Source organism: Phaethon lepturus, unplaced genomic scaffold (genome assembly GCF_000687285.1).
Source record: "Phaethon lepturus isolate BGI_N335 unplaced genomic scaffold, ASM68728v1 scaffold8622, whole genome shotgun sequence".
Lineage (NCBI taxonomy): Eukaryota > Metazoa > Chordata > Aves > Phaethontiformes > Phaethontidae > Phaethon > Phaethon lepturus.
In genome coordinates, this window is record NW_010522545.1 from 24212 (window position 1) to 43437 (window position 19226).

Sequence of the window (19226 nt, forward strand, 5' to 3'; positions counted from 1 at the left end):
ATGATTACAGAACTTTAAATTAAAAAACACACAACCACACTTTTCTGTCAACATGTAATGCCCTGGGTTTATTTTGTGAGAGTTCTGTCACAATTTTTCCAGGTGGGATTAAAAACCTTAAGGATAATGTATGCCATTGGAGTGGGCATTCAGACTTCGGTACTGACAAAGCACTAATAGTAGTCTGTTAAGTACCATTCTCTTCACAGAAGAGAGGTCAAATATTTCCAAAGGAAGGCACCCGATAGTTGTGGTTCTGGCCTTGCAGCCTTCTGGAGAATCTTAAAAGGAAAAAAGCTGGCTGTTTCAGAAACTGGAATGATGATACACGTACAGCAATTACTGCATTCTTCTCCCTTATATCCTTTTTCTTAAGAACAAGTAAAGAATGAAGTCTTAAAAACAGTTATACAATAAAAAAATACAATGTCTTCAGAAAGGGCAAGACAACATAAAAACTCCAGTTGTAAGGACTCCATTTGCATACTAACACTTTTTGGTGTGCAAGGAAATGGGACTAACAAGGGGAGCAGCAACATAACCTTAGTGCTTTAAGTACCAGAAACTGCCCACATGACTGCGGACAAGTTAGGATGGGAGAATTCAGACTTCATTATTAGCTTGTTACTTGCCTTACGATACTCAAACAGGAAGATCCCCATTAAACAGTACATTCCCCATTTTTAAACTGATGCCTTTTTAAAAAATTCTGTATGTATGTCACCATTTTTCACATGATACACAGAAAACTCAGGGACCCAGAGGGGAACCAAGTTATGTTATACCATTTACAAAATACCAAGGAGTCCACAGCTACCTAACACATTTACTACAGCACAGGAACCAATGAAGGTACAGTGTACAAAAAACTGTAAACACGGCACAATAAATAGATAAAACAGCAGGTTCCGCACCATGCACATGATGTGATGACACTTTTTCATCTCTATACAATCTCACATCTCACACTCTTACTTTGTTGAAGTTTGTTTCCCTCCCTCCCCCCACCCCAAGTGCAAAGCATCACAAATGAACAGTTTTGTATTCAAGTAACATATATACAAGGGTATTACAAATATGCAGTACTGTACAGATAATTGCTGTATTGTTAATTTACAGATGTTGATTCTTTCCTATTAACAGTATGAAAAGAAAAACCAAAGCATGAGAGATGTGCATTGCTGACAAGTCCCCACAGCTGCCATGGAAACGCAATGTGCGGCATTCCATCATCCCTTGCATTCAAAATGCTACTGATGCATAGCACCTAAACAAGTTCCCAAGGCTGCAGTTCCACTCCTACGGAAACTACGTCACCTCCATTGCTACTGTATTGTCCGCTATATTGTTCAGTGCTGGCTTCTCCGTTTCATGGTTTTCCCTGTTGAAATAATAATGAAAGAATTAACACGACTAGAAAAAGAAAGCAAAAACTACTCCACAGACAACTTGCTCATCAGTACTGGAGAGCTGTTAAAATATAGCAAAGGCATTAACTTGAAAAGCAAAGACACCTAGACATGAAATACACTCATCTTACACCTCTGTACTTACTGTGTGCTTAACTCCCAGCAACGACGACTCTGAGCACTTGCCACACTGCAAAACCTCCCCACAAACCACCGTGTCATATAGGAAACAAAAAAGGGTGTTCTAAGCATCAAAATTTGTGATGAAGTAATAAAAAAAAAAAGTGCAATAGAAGTTGCTGATGAAGTCACTAGCCACAAAATCTGGAATTGTGTGAGGAAATACTGAACTGACTTCCTGTTTAACCTAGCTTAATTTATCTTCTAATCAAATATCTTAAACTAATGAAGACAACAGAAATTAAGAACAGGAATTTCGAAATGAAAATGGTCATTATATCCAAAGAATGTGACAAATATTTTTCTCAAATTTTGAGATACACAAAATACATTATATCCTCTGAAGTCTTCTGCACTGTTCCAATTACAGAAACATCTTTGAACACAGCTGGACCAACTCTACATTCACTCCTGGCAGATTTATTTTTAAGGACAAACACACATTTAATTTTGGAATAGTTCAGCCTTCATGTAGAACCTATGAGCCGAAACCTGTACTCAACGGTGGAGAATTTTTATACAGCATAGTACTAACAGATCATAAATTTCACTCTTGAGCTAACACTTATTTTTGGTCTGCTGGCTAGAACATCCTGGAAAACCATCAGTGTAAAAGTCTGTCTATTCTTGTATGTCTCCCCAAGTATCCCTTTTTGACCACCATTATACACACATTAATTTAAGCCAGCCTGATCTAATACGACTGTTCTTATTTGCTATAAGTATATTTATCAAGAAAAATAAAGATCGGAAAACATCAGCAGACATAAAAAAAACCTACCTTGGTACTGCATCCACAGAGGATGAAGCTGAAACCTTGGGCACCTGACAATTTGTTGCTGCAGCCAGCTTTAAGGCAGATGATGGAACAGCACTTAAAGTCCTAGGTATATGTCGTGCATTAAGGGTGGTAATAGAGTTTACAGTGGCAACTGATGAGGGTACAGTTAATCGAATGTTGTTCCCAATCAGAACCTGAGTTGTTGCAGAATTGGCAGCAGTTACTTGGTGACTCAGTGCACTGTGGGAACTTGAAGTCTGCGTTATATTTGAAGGCTGTAACAAGGCTGAACCTGCTGTTGATGATGAACTTGTATGGACAAGTGCTGTAGGTGTAGTACTACTGAGATGTAAGCCCTTGTACACTCCTGCAAAAGAAAAACAAAACAGTAAGGTCATTTTTCAGAAAATACTCAACTGCAGACAGACATATCTCCACTGTAAAAATCAAGATGCAATCAAATTCTGTCCAACAGCTGAATACCTGAGGCTTGAAGAATGCCATTCACCCCAATTCCAAGCACCACATCATCCTTCATTTTGAATCCCATCAGTTGTTCTGACGTAACCAAAGCTGAAGCAGCAAATTGAGCACTAACAGAATCCAGTGTCTTGGAAACAAAACCCTAAAAAGAACAACGGTGGCAAATACATGTGATTGAGGCTTCCAAAAGTCAGTACTCTCCCCACTTTAAAGCTACACACAAACTAATAAAACAAAAATAAATACATGTAAATCAGACTGTGGCCCAGTCATTCTCTCAGACCAAACTGTCAGCACTTGGTACAACTAGTTAAAATCTGAACAGTGATTTTTTTTCCTCCACATGCATTTTAGCTCCATTGTAACAACGGAGAAGAAAATCCCCACAACTATTTACAATACAAAAGAAACTTATTTCCAAAGTTCTATGGAACAACACTGTTTCACAGGTCAACTTGTTTTCATGAAATTCCAAATCCAATTCAGAGACTCAGAGGTTCAGATTGCAAACAACTTCTGAACCTTTTTATGTGTCTGTCACCACTGCAAACACTACACATTTATGAATATTAAGACACTTCCACAGATGTATGGAGAACATATTTAGTTATTAACCGAAAATCTTGCTCTAAAAATCCCCCACTATCAAGAGGATAATGACTTGGCTGGAGATCTCTGCAATTCGTTATTTCTAAGGCTTCAAAAATTTTATTAATTGACTGACCCATCTTTTTTTTTTTTTTTGTTAAGAGGGAGCAGAGGCAATGCCTGCCACACTCACCTGCAGTGTCCCTTCTAAACACTTTACAGAATGGCTATGATGTAGATTCAGGCGAAAGCCACTTTCCTGTTGGTTAGTTTCAAGGTTCTATGGCAACAGTTGACAATTAGAGATGAACCCTGGTGGGAAACAATGAGGGATAAATCATAGCACAGACAAATCCCTCACCTGTGATGTGTTGGCAGAGGAATTACTATTTGCTTGCTGTTGATGAATTTGTGCAAGCTGCTGTTTCTGCATTAGTGCCAGTTGCTGTTGATGTTGCTGGTATTGTTCGGCTGTAAATGCTGAACAAAATATAAAATGAGAAAATACTATATCAAAATATGTAGGTCTTGTGTATATAAACACATCTATTTTATAATGCTAAAAAAATAAAATAGTAAGACACCACAGCAAGTTCCTTAATGCACCTTTACAGCAAAAAGGCTATCCCAGAAATTTTTGTTCAAATTAAGCCTCCTCTTTTTAAGCTGTTTTTCAGTATATAGGCCTTAACTGTTCTGCTGCATTTAGCTCAAGATACCAAAAAGGGGAGGTGGAAGAAGGAACCAGAACACAATCAAACCCACCCAAAACTCTCTAATAACCAATTAAAAAGAAATTACAGGAAGAAACAGCATCACTGTTTTCACTTTGTGAAACTACAGTAACTGCACTATTACCTAAGTAGGTTTATATGCAAAACTTGGGAACTGCATGCTTTCAGACCTCACAGATAGCATTTTGAAGGTAGCGAATACCCACAATTAAGATTTATGTTTAAGTTTAGCTGAAAACATTAAATTAGGCATGCTTACAACTGTGCAGGCTATCACAATACAGTATTTTTGTTGGTTTTAGATCACACACGTACAAGCAACTCCATCAATACAGAATTTGATAGCACTACAACAGTCTCTCTAAACTCTTTGAAAGGTGACCCAGTAGTCAGTGCATCACAAGTCAACTAGAATTTTATACAGCTAGCCCCCAAGTATAAAATTGATTAAAACCAGCATCATTTGTACAGAATCAGAAGGGGATGTGCCATGGTGCAGGGGTGGGGGGTCATTACTTCATTGATTAACTTTGTAAAATGTGGTGGGTTTTTTTTTTTTTTAGTTTACATTTCCAAAATGAAACAAAGTCTCTGTTTTCAATTTAAAATTGAAGCAAGGCTGGACTACAATTTAGGATACACTTATCAGATTTTTCCTTCAATTTTTTCCTTTGGATTGTACAGATGCTCCCAAGTAAGTACTGTAAATAGTATTCATGCTTCTAGAACACAGCAGCACAAGTTGCAGTTTTGGGGATGTTCACTATCATTTGGCAACAAATCACCACCACACTTGAATCCTGTTCTCAAATTGCAGTTTTTTAATCTTTTTTTTTTTGTTGTTGTTAATCTATTCCTTCAGTCTTGCTTGCCTGAAGAAAATATCTATCAAAACTATAATCATCTCCTGCTCTCAATACAACAGGATTCTGAAAAAGCAACTGTATCTTATGTATAAAATCCAATAGCGAGTCAACACAAACGGCTAGCCAAAGTAAGAATTAGTATTTGGAAACAAACAGAGCAAACACTGCTGAGCATGCATTTTCCCCAGTGTATTTGTGTGGCAGGGTGTTTTGTTTGTTTGTTTTTTTTTTTTTAAAACATTGTTCCAAATCCTTCTATTATGTACTGGAAATAGCACTAATTTATTACCAGCACTTTGCTATCTGAGCACTTGAAGTTACAATTTTTTATTCAGCTGTTAGATTCAAGTTACTTCTTTTTTTTAAAAGTAACATTCTCCAGCAAGCAGGGATATAGCACTTGTTTATATTGCCGTAAGTGACAAATTACTCCCAATATTCTTAGTTAAATCTCACTTCAATTTACTGAATTTCTTCAATGATTTAAAGTTATTTCTACAGGAATAGCTTAGTAGTAACACCATGCATGAATGCCCTTACTAAAAAAGAAAACCAAACTAGAATTCATTGACCAAATATTTATGAGTTGGCTGTTTAAATTTTAATTCTACTTTATATAAACTAGAAGTCCTTTAGATTTTTAAAAACTGTCACCACTCTAACTATCAAAGTTAGAGCAAGAAAGCTTTAGCACACAAAAATTAGCATGTGGAAAGTTGAGCAGCAGAGGGAGAAAAATGGATGTACTGTTCTGGTGCTGATAGGTATTTCATTTATATTAATCAGTTAGTAGTGACTTATTAAAGTAAATGTTTTTTAAAAACACTAAAATTTAGAATTGGTATGGTTTAGCCAACACAGAGCCAATGATACTGAAGGTTCCACATATTAGCAAGGTATTCTATTCTACAGTATGACACTATAAATACATTGCTTGGGAATAGGTTGCATAAGTAATGTAAATAAAGACAACCTGCAAACTGACATAAAGGAAAATGGGCAAAAAAAGGTATGTTATACCACCACCTTTGACTGAATTAAATCAAAGTTTCCATCATCATAACCATCTCACTTTTGTCTGTCTGAGCACGTGAAATTTACTAATAGTTTCAGTTTTCAGGCCCTAAGTATATTTTAGATTTTAGCTATAAAATAGAGTTGTAGTAAGCACAGTTACCTATGTTGGTTTAACCAACTCCAAAATACTGTTTTCTTTTGGAAGAACAGTAAATTAAAGTTTACTGAGGCAAACTGTGTTTGTTTAGGATAGCCATTATTTAGGTCAGTCTTTAAAAAGTGCTCCCCTTCTTCCTGGAAGAGACATTTAGAAGAAATATATTTTTCAAATTGTGCATCAGTATATTCCTTTTTAAGTAGTCTGTGACCCTTACAGCTGTAAGTTTCCCATCACTATGAAAACAGTTACACAGCTGTCAAAGTAAACAAGTGACAGAACCACACCACTATGACCACCATCCTCATCAACAACCCAACTGCTTCTCTTCTGCTCAAATATCTAAACACACTTACAAATACTCCCTTGAAAATGCAATGCGAATGGCTATTTACCTGTCATATCTGAGAATACACAAGAATTTTTTTCAATTTATTTCAGGTTAATTTAGGTTAAAATATTCAGCAACATTTTTGCTGCTTCCCTTCTTAATGGTAAAAGCCTATGGGAGCTGATGAGATGCATCCCACAGTCCTGAGGAAACTGGCTGATGGAATTGCCAAGCCATTCTCGGAGATACTTGAAAAGTCATGGCAGCCAGGTGACGTCACTGGAGACTGGAAAAAGGGAAACATTGCACCCATTTTTAAAAAGGGTAGCAAGGAGGACCTTGGGAACTACTCACCTGTCAGCCTCATTTTTGTGCCTGGGAAGATCATGGAGCAGATCCTCCTAGAAGCTATGCTAAGGCACATGGAGGGCAGTGAGGAGACTTGAGACAGCCAGCATGGCTTCACCAAAGGCAAGTCCTGCCTGACCAACCTATGGACTTCTATGATGGAGTGACCACATCAGTAGCTCTTCCCTTGTCCACTGATGTCATCTATCTGGACTTCTTAGGTCTCTGACATGGTTCCCCACAACATCCTTCCCTCTAAACTGGAGAGGGGCGGACTGTTGGGTGGATGAGGAATTGGTTGAATGGTCACATCCAGAGGGTAGCAGTCAACAGCTCCATGTCCAGATGGGAGATTGGTGATGAACACTGTCCCTCAGGGATCCGTGTTGGGACCAATACTGTTTAACACACTCATCAATGACACAGACAGTGGGATCGAGTGCACCCTCAGCAAGTTTGCAGATGACACCAAGCTGAGGGGTTCAGCTGACACGTCTGAGGGACAGGATGCCATCCAGAGGGACCTGGACAAGCTTGAGGCATGGGCCCGTGTGAACCTCATGAGGTTCAACAAGGCCAAGTACAGGGTCCTGCACCTGGGTTGAGGCAACCCCCGGTATCAACATGGGCTGGGAGATGGAGGGATTGAGAGCAGCCCTGCTGAGGAGGACTTGGGGGTACTAGTGGATGAAAAGTAGGACATGAGCCAGCAACATGTGCTTGCAGCGCAGAAGGGCAGCTATACCCTGGGCTACATCAAAAGCAGTGTGGCCAGCAGGTTGAGGGATGTGATTCTGCCCCTCTGCTCTGGAGAGACCCTACCTGCAGTGCTGCATCAAGCTCCACAGCCCTCAGCATGGGAAAGACATGGACCTGTTGGAGAAGGTCCAGAGGAGGCCACAAAAATGATCAGAGGGATGGAACACCTCTCCTGTGAGGACAGGCTGAGAGAGCTGGGGTTGTTCAGTGTGGAGTAGAGAAGGCTCCAGGGAGACCTTATGGCAGCCTTCCAGTACTTAAAGGGGTCTTGTAAGAGAGATGGGGACAGGGTTTTTAACAGGGCCTGTAGCAACAGGACAAGGGGTAATGGTTTTAAACTGAAAGAGGGCAGATTCAGACTAGATCTAAGGAAGAAATTTTTCACAGTGAAGGTGGTAAAATCCTGGCACAGGTTGTCCAGAGAGGTGGTAGATGACCCACCCCCGGAAACATTCAAGGTCAGGCTGGACCAGGCTCTGAGCAATCTGATCTAGTTGAAGATGTCCCTGCTCATTGTGGGGAGGGGGTGTAGACTGGATGACCTTTGAAGGTCCCTTCCAACCCAAACTAGTCTAAGATTCTATGATTTCAAAATACTATTTACAACTATCAGAGATGTACTGTGAGATTCTGCATTAATCAGTTGCATCCAGTTTAGAAACACAACACCGCCTATAAAGGGCTGCTGTAATCTACAGCCTCTTGAAATAATCTGACTGATATCCCTTTCCATTCCACAGCACATCCAGATATGCTCATATACCAGAAGAGGTTATAGATCGTAATTACATAAGCTAGCTCTTCCCTCTCCATGCTAAAAAGCACTACGGTGAAGGTTTTATTGAAAACATTACTACTACTGAGAACTATCCAAACCAAAATTAATCATTATTCTTTCCTCTCCTGCTCTCAGACTACAGTCTACATTACACTTCAGTTGAAAAAATAAGCCTATTAATTACAAGATTGCTTCTGAAACCTATCATTCCAATGCACAAAAAATGCTTTTATGTACTTTACATGAAAGTACTTCCACCTATTTAACCTTACGTATTCATTTTCTGTGGGACACAACTGTGCCTGGAACTGGGGAAGGCTTTCTGGGGAAATCACACATATACTCAGTACAGTGAAATCACGGGTATACTGTCTGTGCCTCTACATCTGCAGGCACAGTCCTTAACTTCTCAAAGAGCCAGTCTAAGTTTGACTGTCTTTTTTAAAAAAGCAGTTTAAGTAGAATGCACTGCAGACCATAAAAATGTAGCCACTATTAACAGGTTAATTATATGGCTTGTGGAGATTATTTCTTTTCTTGCCTACAAAGCTAGCATAGACACTTACACAGGTGCCAAACTTAATATCTTGTTAACATCACTTCCTCTAAAAAAAAAAACCAGTAAGTGTCCCTAAAATTTCTGGAAGGAAGTTCTTATTACCTCTTCTAATTTTTATTCTAAAGAAGAGAAAGGGTACAGATGAAAATCTTTCATCTGTGTCAAAGAAAAATGGTAAATGTACAAGTCGCAAAAATGAATGTCATTTTATTTTGTGTCCTACACTGGTCTTTATTCTGCCTGGACAAAAAAAACAGCAGGCAAGAATCAAGCCCAGACCTTTTCTGTACACTTAAAAGAGCAACCATGTTTTTGGTAACTCAGAAGAGTATTGCTACAAAAAGCTACATGAAGTTACATATTCCTGATATTACTGGAGACCTTCAAAGTTAAAAAAAAAACAAAACAGTAAAGCAACAGACAACTGAACAGCTTCAAGTTACGAAAAGGGAGAAATCGTAACATTCAGTGGTTAGAAGATGACACATACAATTTTTAAACAGATTCTTGCTTCAGCAGCCCTAGACAGCACTGCAGTGTCTATAGGCTCTTCTCAAACAGCCTGCTAGAGCCACAGTGCTCATGGTTCCATGATACAGTAATGATTATTTAATACTACAGAATTTACTTAAATGGGACAGTGACAAAACATCCAGTTTCATTCACTACACAGAATCCAGTGACGAGTGGAGGTGGGAATATCTTAACCACCACTACTGATACACTATAAATAAGAACATTACCATTTCAGAGTATCTCAACTGTCTTTGACAGATAACAACTGTACCTGCCCCCAAAACTTCTACGTACTTTCCAAGACAGTGACTATGCAAGTCACATGACTCCTTAAGTTAACCTAACCTAACTCCTTTGCTAACCTTAAACATTAGGAACCTTTAAGGCATAACCCTACCTGGAGTTATCCACATCTCAAGATGGCTGTCAGAAGATAGGTAGCTCAAGTTCTACTGACAGAGTAGGCTACATCAATGCTTCTTAGTCATGTTTGCAGCACACTGTTTTGAATTGGAACAATTAAAACTCAGTATGCTTCTGAATTGTTTCTGGTATAATTCAGAATAGAGTTACAACATCTCAGTTGAGACAACCTCCAGAATTTTAAGTCAGTACATCATATTATGCTGTTATCCTCTTCATTTAACAGCTTGGGACAACACACACATCTATTCTGCAACTGTATTGGTGCTATACCTTGGCTGCAAGTAAGAGAAATGCTTTCTGGCTTACAGACTGCAAAAAGCAGGAATGGAAGACAGATGAAAAAGCTTCACGAGTTTGCAGCTGTGAATACAAGGAAAGAAACACTGAGACTGAAAGGATAAATGACTGCTTAGTATCTCCTTAGCCACACCCATAAATCTTGTTAAAAAATTGAGTTATTGCACAACATGCTACAAATGTGTTTTCCTACAATCATTTACATGACTACAAGCAAGATGTCTGTAATTCTGGGGATAATTACAGATCAGTTTTTTTGCTCAAATTAAGCCACTGAATAATATCCTTCAATTGGATGATTCTGTTTACATATCTACCAAATTCTGTGGGAGCTGACACCCAACAGGTGTTGTTTTCTGGAGCACCAAGTAACAGTGATGCTGTCAAAGGACTTCTCAAAGTTCCACAGTTCTCAGCAGTTTTATACTGCAATATGTAACTATTTTTACAGTGCTAGCTAGTTTTACCACAGCATTTAACGTGTACTAGACTTACAATGCTGTAGCTTACGTTTAGCTTTTCTGAAAATGCAAGTCCTTCCCAGAAGTGGCTGAAAACAGTGACGAGGGGGGCTAGCTGTGCAGTCTGTATGAACAGATTGGTCTTTGTCTGGTAAGAGACACAGCCTCCCCCTCCTGACTACTGCTGCAAGTTTTACTGTGCAGTGAATCACTAGTTGTTGTTCTGCTTCCCTGAAATAGGAAAATACAGGCTTACAAAAAAATTGACCACAAGAACCAGTTTCCTGAAAACCAGGAAACACATCCTGGAAAGCAGAGAATGCATATGTAAACTCCTGGTCCTTCTACTAGCATTCCTTCTGATTTCCTGAGCAGAAGATACTTGCTTGATTTGCCAGGGAAACTGAGCAAGCTCTGTGGAGTAAACACAATGACCTATCCAGATAAGCACAGTTATTTTAATAAACTGTAAAAAAAGAATTTAATACTGAGAGCCTCAAACTGCTTAATTAAACCTTTCAGCAAATGCTTCAGTCCTGTTAAACATCTAAAAAACTAGATATTTAGAGTAATTTAAACAAGCAGTTGCTTTGTAACATCAAGTTAAGTATCTTCTCACAAGCAGAAATGTTATTTCAGTAGGAAAACTGAAACATTAAGATTATATTGGGTTCAAAGAACCTATCTAAAAATCCATTCATGGCACTGGATTCTCTGGTCCTTCCAGCTGAGGTGACAGCCATTAAAAAGGCAGTTTCAATCAGGTAACAGAAGAACAATCACACAGCTAAAGCTTGCAATTGAGATATCCCATAAACTACAGAACTGCTAAAGTGTTGTGGAAAGATGATATATCATGTTACAATGTTTTCTTAAGGGAAATACATGAGAGCATCACATCCCTGCTGTATAAGAGAACAATTAATGGTTACTAATGCCAAAGTGCATGCAAAGCAAACATCATTCATAATACTAAGTAATCCAGAACATCACATTTTTTATCTCTGAGAGATGTTATCTGGCTTACATTGCCTGGTTAAAAATTTTCTACTTATAGCAAGTTCTCACCAGTGAATTCGGAAGATTGGAGAGACTTAGAGCCATCAGTGTGATTTAGTATTTGATGCACCAGGCCCAAAGATGTTTCACCTTCTGAAAAGAAGTTCAAGATTGATTTTACTTAAACATGGCATTATTAGACACTATGAGAACATGAATCATTATGCCCTTGATTATAACTACAACAGACTTATATTTCAGCCCAACACAACTTAAGCGTGAAATTCCTAACAGCACAACTCTAGACTTAGAAATTATAAACTAGATATAACACCTGTAAATGCGTTCCCTACTTGGTAGTGGAAGAAAGACAGAAAATTAGTATTTTTACTAGCCATTGAATGAAAGCTAGAAATGCTTGCTGTGGATTTATATTTGTCTGCCCATCATCCTTAATACGGGTTTCCACCAAAATGTGACAGGCCCACTGGGGTACACAGAGTTTACAGAGTCAGTTATAAACAGGACCATCCTTGCATGGGATGCAGACAAAGTGTAACAGTTTACAGAAGCCCAAAGAGCAAAGTATTACTCCAACTGGGTTGAAGCTGAATGAGAAAATGTAGTTTAACTACAAAGTTTCCAAGTCTCCAGAAGTGCTCAGATGTTTTAGTGTTGACTTTTCCCCCACCCCCAGTCACATTTTCCAGACTGAAGAGGCTTTTAAGATTTCCTCCTTCAATTAAACTTCGGGTAGGCTATAAACACCTGTTACTCCCAAGGCCACTGCTTATTCAAATAGAATCTCAACATCTCAGCCACAGATGGGCCAAGACTGTTGGAAAGTTCCAACGATAACTGAAAATGGCCATTACAAATGTCCATGTTTTTCATGATCAAGTTTATCCTGCAATGCGAAAATAAGCATTTGGAAAAGGGAAAATAGTAAAACAGCAGTGTTGAGGCTATTACCGATACAAGGGTATCTAAACACAGCCAGTGATGGCATGAAAGCAATGAAAAGGTAGGACAAGTCCTTCTACTCTGGTGAGCAGAACTGCCACAAGGATTGAGTAGCTTCCTCCTGCTTCCTTCCAGGAAAGGGATGTCTGAAGATGGGTATATCAGCTATCCTTAATGAGAACACAAAAAACCTAGTACAGATCCATCAGCTAACATTACAAATTTGGAAATGGAATAGCTAAACACACGTTTAGGAAACGGAAGCATAGTTTACGATCCTGCTAGACCTTGAAGTGTGCAAAATTGCTTTTAAAAAGCAAGTTAAGAAATGCAAAAAAGCATCCAAGTTTACTGGGAAAAATGTTATTTCTATGGAATTCCCACAGAAAAAGTTTTTTATATATATATAGTTATATATACACTGAATAGCAAAGCACCAGCACATCATCTAAACCTCTAGTTTACAAGAAAATGCAAGGTAAGCTACTCTGGGTTCTTTAACTATATCCTGGATGCCTGCAGTTTTTCATATACAGTAAGGTCTACAATCCCAAACATCATAACCCTCTAAGAATCTTCAGTAAGGCTTCTGCTAGAATACTTAAACTTCTTCTCAAAAAAAGAATTACAAATTTAGTTGAGTAGACTCTAGTTAACTGCTAGCCTCTTTGGTCTTGATAGCTTGAAGACTTTCTTTTCAAAGTGACCCAACTTCTAGATGAAAAAGGCAGAAAGAATAGAATGCAAGACAGTTGCCTGGTCTTACTGTGGAGCCTGAGAACCAATGCTCAAATCTTTCACTAGTGACTGGTATCTCTGCTCTGCCTCCTAAACACAAAGCTGCACATTGTGCAGTTTTAAATGTCTCAGACTTTCGATTACTAGATGCAACCACCCAAACCCATGAATGTAACATATTTAACAGCAAGTTTCCAGCAGAAAGCACAGTCTCTCTATAATGTGATGCAGTTCAGAGACTACCATTTGCCTGGAAGAACTAGATCAACCTAACAATGAAGACTACATTCCTGGGACACAAATACTTCAGGTGAGTATTTATGCCTACTGTACACTCCAGACTTAAGACACAAGTTCCATCTCTGAAGATTATGATTCAGAAGCTTGATTACATTGTCAGCAATACAAGCTCCTTTTCTGAAGTAATTTTGTTGCATTTTGTTCAGAGTGAATAGCTTCCCCACAAGAATCGTACTTTTACACTCTTGCCTGAAGATCCTCGAATCATCCTTTGCCCTCTTGTAAATAGAGCTGCTTTTACATAATTCTTCAGTAAGATGAAAAGGAATCACTCTCTTCAGAAGTGATGCTACTCTTCTTGGCTGCTTGATCCTGCTGCCAAAGTCTATCCTTTAACACATGCCAAGTCCAGTACAAGCCTCATTTTCAAGTCACTTGTAAGGTATTTAAGACACCCCTTCTCAGTTTACACACAAAATCTCAATGCAGTAACTTCATCTTCCACAGATCTTTTATGCTGAGCCCTCTGAAAGCCAGGACCAGAGAACCTTGCATTTCTTCAGGGTCAAAGCCACTTCAAAATATTTATGAAATGCCTGGCTCTTTGGCAAAACCTCTCTCTGATCTTCAGGATGAAAAACAATGCTTCCTGTAGCCAGAGAACGGTATGTCACAGCACAGCTTTTATAACATGCCCTCTAAATAAAGAGAGGACCTGAGATACCATCTCAACTTCATGCCTGTGTTGGCCATTTGTAACAGATTTGAAAAGCAAGGTTTTCCACAGCAATTTTCCCATGTCAGCAGCATGTTGTCTGGATCATTCAAGGTGGAAAATGCTCAAGACTTCTCTAAACTTCTTTAATATGGAAACAGACAAAACTTATCATGTGACAATGCACTATAAAAAGCAACATGACCACCTCTGCTAGGCACTACAGAATCTCAGGATAAGCTTTATCTTAAAGGTAAGCAATATGGTTTGACAACTCACAGTAGCAGTGAAAGGATAAAAGGATTTTTAAAAAGAGAGGTGCATTAGTAAGTATTTTCTAGTAAAAAGACCTACCGCCACTTCAAAAACCTAAAAGACAAAGAGAAACAAGCCTAACAAATCCACACCCACAACAAACTTCCAGCTTTAAAGACAGCCAAGAAAAAGCAACAGGGACATTCTACAGGGTTGTACATCTGCAGCAATGACTATTAGAAAATCTTCAGCACAGGCATTAGCTACCTGATGTTCTTTACAGTATTTGCTAGAGAAAGTGAGAAGTAACTCAGCAGCTGCAGCCCCAACTGACACAGACCTTTGAAGAAGTCAAATTGTATGTGTGACACACACGACCACACCTGCAATCTGCATAGACAATGTATCTTAAAGAATCCCGTAAGAAACTGAAAAAAGAACACTAGAAAACAGAATGGCACCAAGATGAACTAGGCCGTACACTCCTTTCAAAGAACAGATGATGATCATTACACCACATATAAACAAACACATGTACACTTGCAATGCTACAAGAATCCCAATTAAGATTATAAATAATTATACAGGTACAGTCTACCTGGTTAGATTAACAAGTGACTATCCAGAGACTGTGTAACTAATTTAAAGTATATCTATGAATTCAGACACAGTTGTATTTTTATACTGATTATTTCATTCCTGTATCAAACCCTAATAAAAATACAAATCTAAACTCCATAAAATTTATATTTGGAGAAGCTTGAAATACTAACTTAAGTATTTTACACAGATGATGAACCATTTGCTTAGAATTCCAAGCACAAATAAATGTAATATGCTAGGTACTTATATGTATGTATTACTTTCTCACAGTCTTCAAAATACAACCACACAATTAAACCTTGTACAGACCTCATCACCCTAACAATTGCATTTAATTCTTAAATTATGCAGATAAATATTTTAATCAACTATCTAAGGAAAAAAGATCCTATAGGGGGCTGGGTGTGCGTTTGTTTATAAACACAAAGATGTGCTTTAAACTCAATTGGCCAACTTTTCAAGTCACATGATTTTTCAGACATAACATATTGCCATTAATACTTTATAGTGTATTTATAATCAATCCATCACACATTGGTTTTGTCTTCACACTAGTAACCTGACTACCATCTTACCACAGTTCAGACTGGCCCCTAGACAGTGTATGCTCTCATTCTGTTCTGGACTTGGTTTACTGACTTGAAAGATTGGAGGAGCAGAATTTAAGCACCAAAAGTGGTACTTAGATCAGAAACCAGAAGAACCAACAGCTTTAGCTCTAATAAATTTCCAGCAAGAAGTCATAGGAGAGAAAAGAATGGGAGATGGGGCAAGGACCTAATCTAGGACAGCATCAAGAGGAAGCATGAAATAAAGCAGCAGAAAAAAAGCTACCCACTAAGTCTGAACACACAAGGAAGAATTTTCAGAAAAAAACACAACAGGTGCTGCAGGCAGGAAAAGTACAAAATATGTTGGAAAATAAGGAAGGTTAAAGTCATCTGATACCAAGGTAACACTTTCTTTGAGCAATTCTTCAAAACTTCACACAATTCAGGGAGTTTATTAGGTATGTGCATATCTCCCCACCCCATTCCTACATTATCCAGGTTTTCTAATTTATCTCCAAAGCCGTAATTCAAAATGGCAAGGAAAACATGATTCTAGAGACTGTTTACAAAATGGTGGTGAACATTTAAAGTTATTTTTTGTAAAAAAAAAAAAAAAAGTCACTTTACTTTCTAGAAAATGATGACATTTAATGTACTGACTGATCAAAACTCAAGAGTTATTTAAGTCACATTCTAACTACATAAATACCAGTCTTCCAGTGTGAAGAACTCAATAAAAAGAGTGATGCTACCTAATAGTATTCCAATTAAAAAACACCACCATATCAAGTTTTCTTAAGTGTTACGTCCTCAATTCTATAGTTCAGGTTCTATAAAATGTAATCTGCCACTTGCTGACAAGATGTAGAGGTGGTTAGTCCGGGAGTTTTGCCAGGCATGAGCAGGTGCATCAGTAGGGGTGGGTTGGATATTTTTTGGATGGGAAACGGCATTTAATTTCATATAAGTTCAAATAACAATTCATAACACACCGGGATTTTAAATGCAAACATTTTAACTAAGCATTTCTCACCACCACCATAACTTGTACTAGAAAAAATTTGGAATGTAGTATTTCTATCAACATTTCCATCAACATATCTTTAATATTAAAAAATCCAGATCTTCAGAGTCAACTTAAACCCTACACAATATTGGTTTCTAAACCTTCATATTTCTAATGCCATAATTACATACCAAAGTAGCATTTGCATAATTTTGAAATGCAGTACACTACTACTAGCAATAAATACAAATAAACATTCTATGCAGCAAATAAAGAGATAAAAGTGAAGATGGGCTGTTACCATCAAAATAGACCATGACATAAAGTATGGATGACCTAATGATATTTTGGATTTGCTGAGCCAAGTTTAAAATTTCTAGAAGCAAGTTTGTCAAAATAAACATACCAAAGTGTGCTGAACCACTGCTACTTTTACTTTGTATAGAGGTACTGCATGTCTGGGTCCCGGGTTGTGCTGTGCCTGTTCGACTTATACCCCTGTATAATTTCTTACAGGAGAGTTCATCATTGTCACTGTCATGTAGGGATGGTGTCCGAGGTCTAAAATGCCGCCATCTACATGATTTGATATTGACTAGTATCTGACTGAGGTCTTTTGAGAAAGATTTGTCCGAGGTATTTGTTTCTGAGGTATTGGCAAATTGACTGATTGAAGAGTGTTGTGATGAGGAAAGCATTTCCAAATCCAGCTGATGAAATGTACCATCGTAGTCCGAATGCGCTCTGTCTAGTAGCACCCTAAAAACAGGAAGGCAATGCAAAATTATCACTATTATTATTAATGCTTGCCATGTGTGCTTGGGGCAGTACAATGGGATAGAAGAAAAAGAAACTACACAAAGCTATTCTAGAACAAGCAATCCACCCCCAAAACTAACACTACGCATGACTATATATTATTTTACAGTAAGTAGTACGTTTAGATTTCTCTTCACTGTTTTCCTGTTTGAACATCTGATGTACATCATTACGTATATACTAAGACATTGCAACAACATGTACAAATCTTTGTTTTAAAAAGTGATCAGGCTAGAAGAGTTCCACAATGCAAAGCAAAAAAACCTAAATAGAATAAAATAAAATTATTTAAGTAACTAAAAAGTGAATGAAATGCCCTCCTAAAGTAACATCAGTTCAAAAGCCTTACTCCCATATATACTGAATATACCTATAACCATCCCAATGCAGTGGGCATGTCGCACATTAACTTCCAAATCCCCTTGGGAAATCCCATTAAGAGCCTTCAGCTCCCATTCGATTTTGCTGATAAACCAATCTGACTTGCCAGTATGTGAAAAGTTTCCAAGCATTAATCTGAAAGCCAAATCACGTTCTTACATTTTTTTAAACTAAAATTTAATACCAATGTACCATTTTCTTAAGTACATCATAAAATGATTAAGAAATAGCACTTAAGCACTGAACAATTTATACATTTTTTAAAATAAAGATTCTTAGAAGCAAAATGCCTTAAGTCCTTAAATTCTTTAAAATTTTTACGTTTTAAATTTAATATTTGGAAGTATCATATACAATGTAGTGCAAGTATTTATAGGAATATACACACACACACAAACAATATTTAAGTATTCCTCCCAAAATTCTCCTCTACAACTGGCAAAATCACCAGATATGGTCCAAACTCAGAAAAGCATTTTCTGAAAAATGTGATTTTTGCTATTTTTAAATACTGATATTTGAAGACAACTATGGAAATCATTTAAATACAAACCCTCAATCACAATTGAAAACGTACATGTATTTTCACCTCAGAACTTGGGAATGACAGCAAGAAAAAAACCCTCTAGAAACATTTAAGAAAACAGTATTAAAGCAGCTTCCACTACTGCAAAATAAAAATGGAGACATTAACCAGCTAAAGAAACTTGTATCAAATGGAAGTATTTAAAAACTCAACCTCTTCAATGTCTCCATTTTTGAGGGATTTGGGTTGGGGTTTTTGTTTTTGAACTTTGCTCTGTCTTATTGATTTTTTTTTTTTTTAATCTTAAAAAAAACCAACCCACAACAACTATTATGTAGCACTCACCTTCCACCACGGCCAATCCGTCTTCGTGCAAACCCAACACATCTCTGGGGTACAGTGAGGGTGGTTAAGCAGTATCTGTAACGCACATCTCCTAGTCTTCCCTCCTTAGGTCTACTCCATGGCCAGCTACCAGGTTGGTCTAAATGAGGCTTAAAATAATTTTAAACAATTAAACACAAGATGTTTTCCCACAATGATGCTCTGTCTTATGATACGTAATGAAATTCTACTTACAGCATAGTACTGACAGCCTGCTTTCCTACGGAAGGCAAAAGGACCATCAGGATCATTTTCTTCCTCAGCCTCCGAAGAACCAGACAAAACCTTTAAAGAGGGGATGGGGGTATATGAGGAGAGATATTAGCAGATTCCTGAGTTTTACTTTTACTCTTTCC

At 37.8% G+C, this 19226-nt stretch overlaps 1 protein-coding gene across 2 annotated transcripts in view; it reads right to left on the reverse strand.

Moving 5' to 3' along the window:
- Positions 1–39: 39 nt before the first annotated feature.
- Positions 40–19226, reverse strand: part of EPC1 (enhancer of polycomb homolog 1 (Drosophila)) — a 25602-nt gene continuing 6415 nt past the window's right edge. The window contains exons 7-14 of one of the 2 annotated variants that reach the window (XM_010281834.1): positions 19066–19155; positions 18832–18980; positions 17167–17519; positions 3803–3921; positions 3635–3721; positions 2854–2995; positions 2371–2737; positions 40–1381 (exon numbers count right to left, since the gene is read on the reverse strand). In XM_010281834.1, the coding sequence (XP_010280136.1) occupies positions 1309–1381; positions 2371–2737; positions 2854–2995; positions 3635–3721; positions 3803–3921; positions 17167–17519; positions 18832–18980; positions 19066–19155 (1380 nt within the window). In that variant the 3' untranslated portion in view covers positions 40–1308. The remainder of the gene's footprint in view (positions 1382–2370; positions 2738–2853; positions 2996–3634; positions 3722–3802; positions 3922–17166; positions 17520–18831; positions 18981–19065; positions 19156–19226) is intronic. The other variant, XM_010281835.1, reaches the window with a different exon arrangement.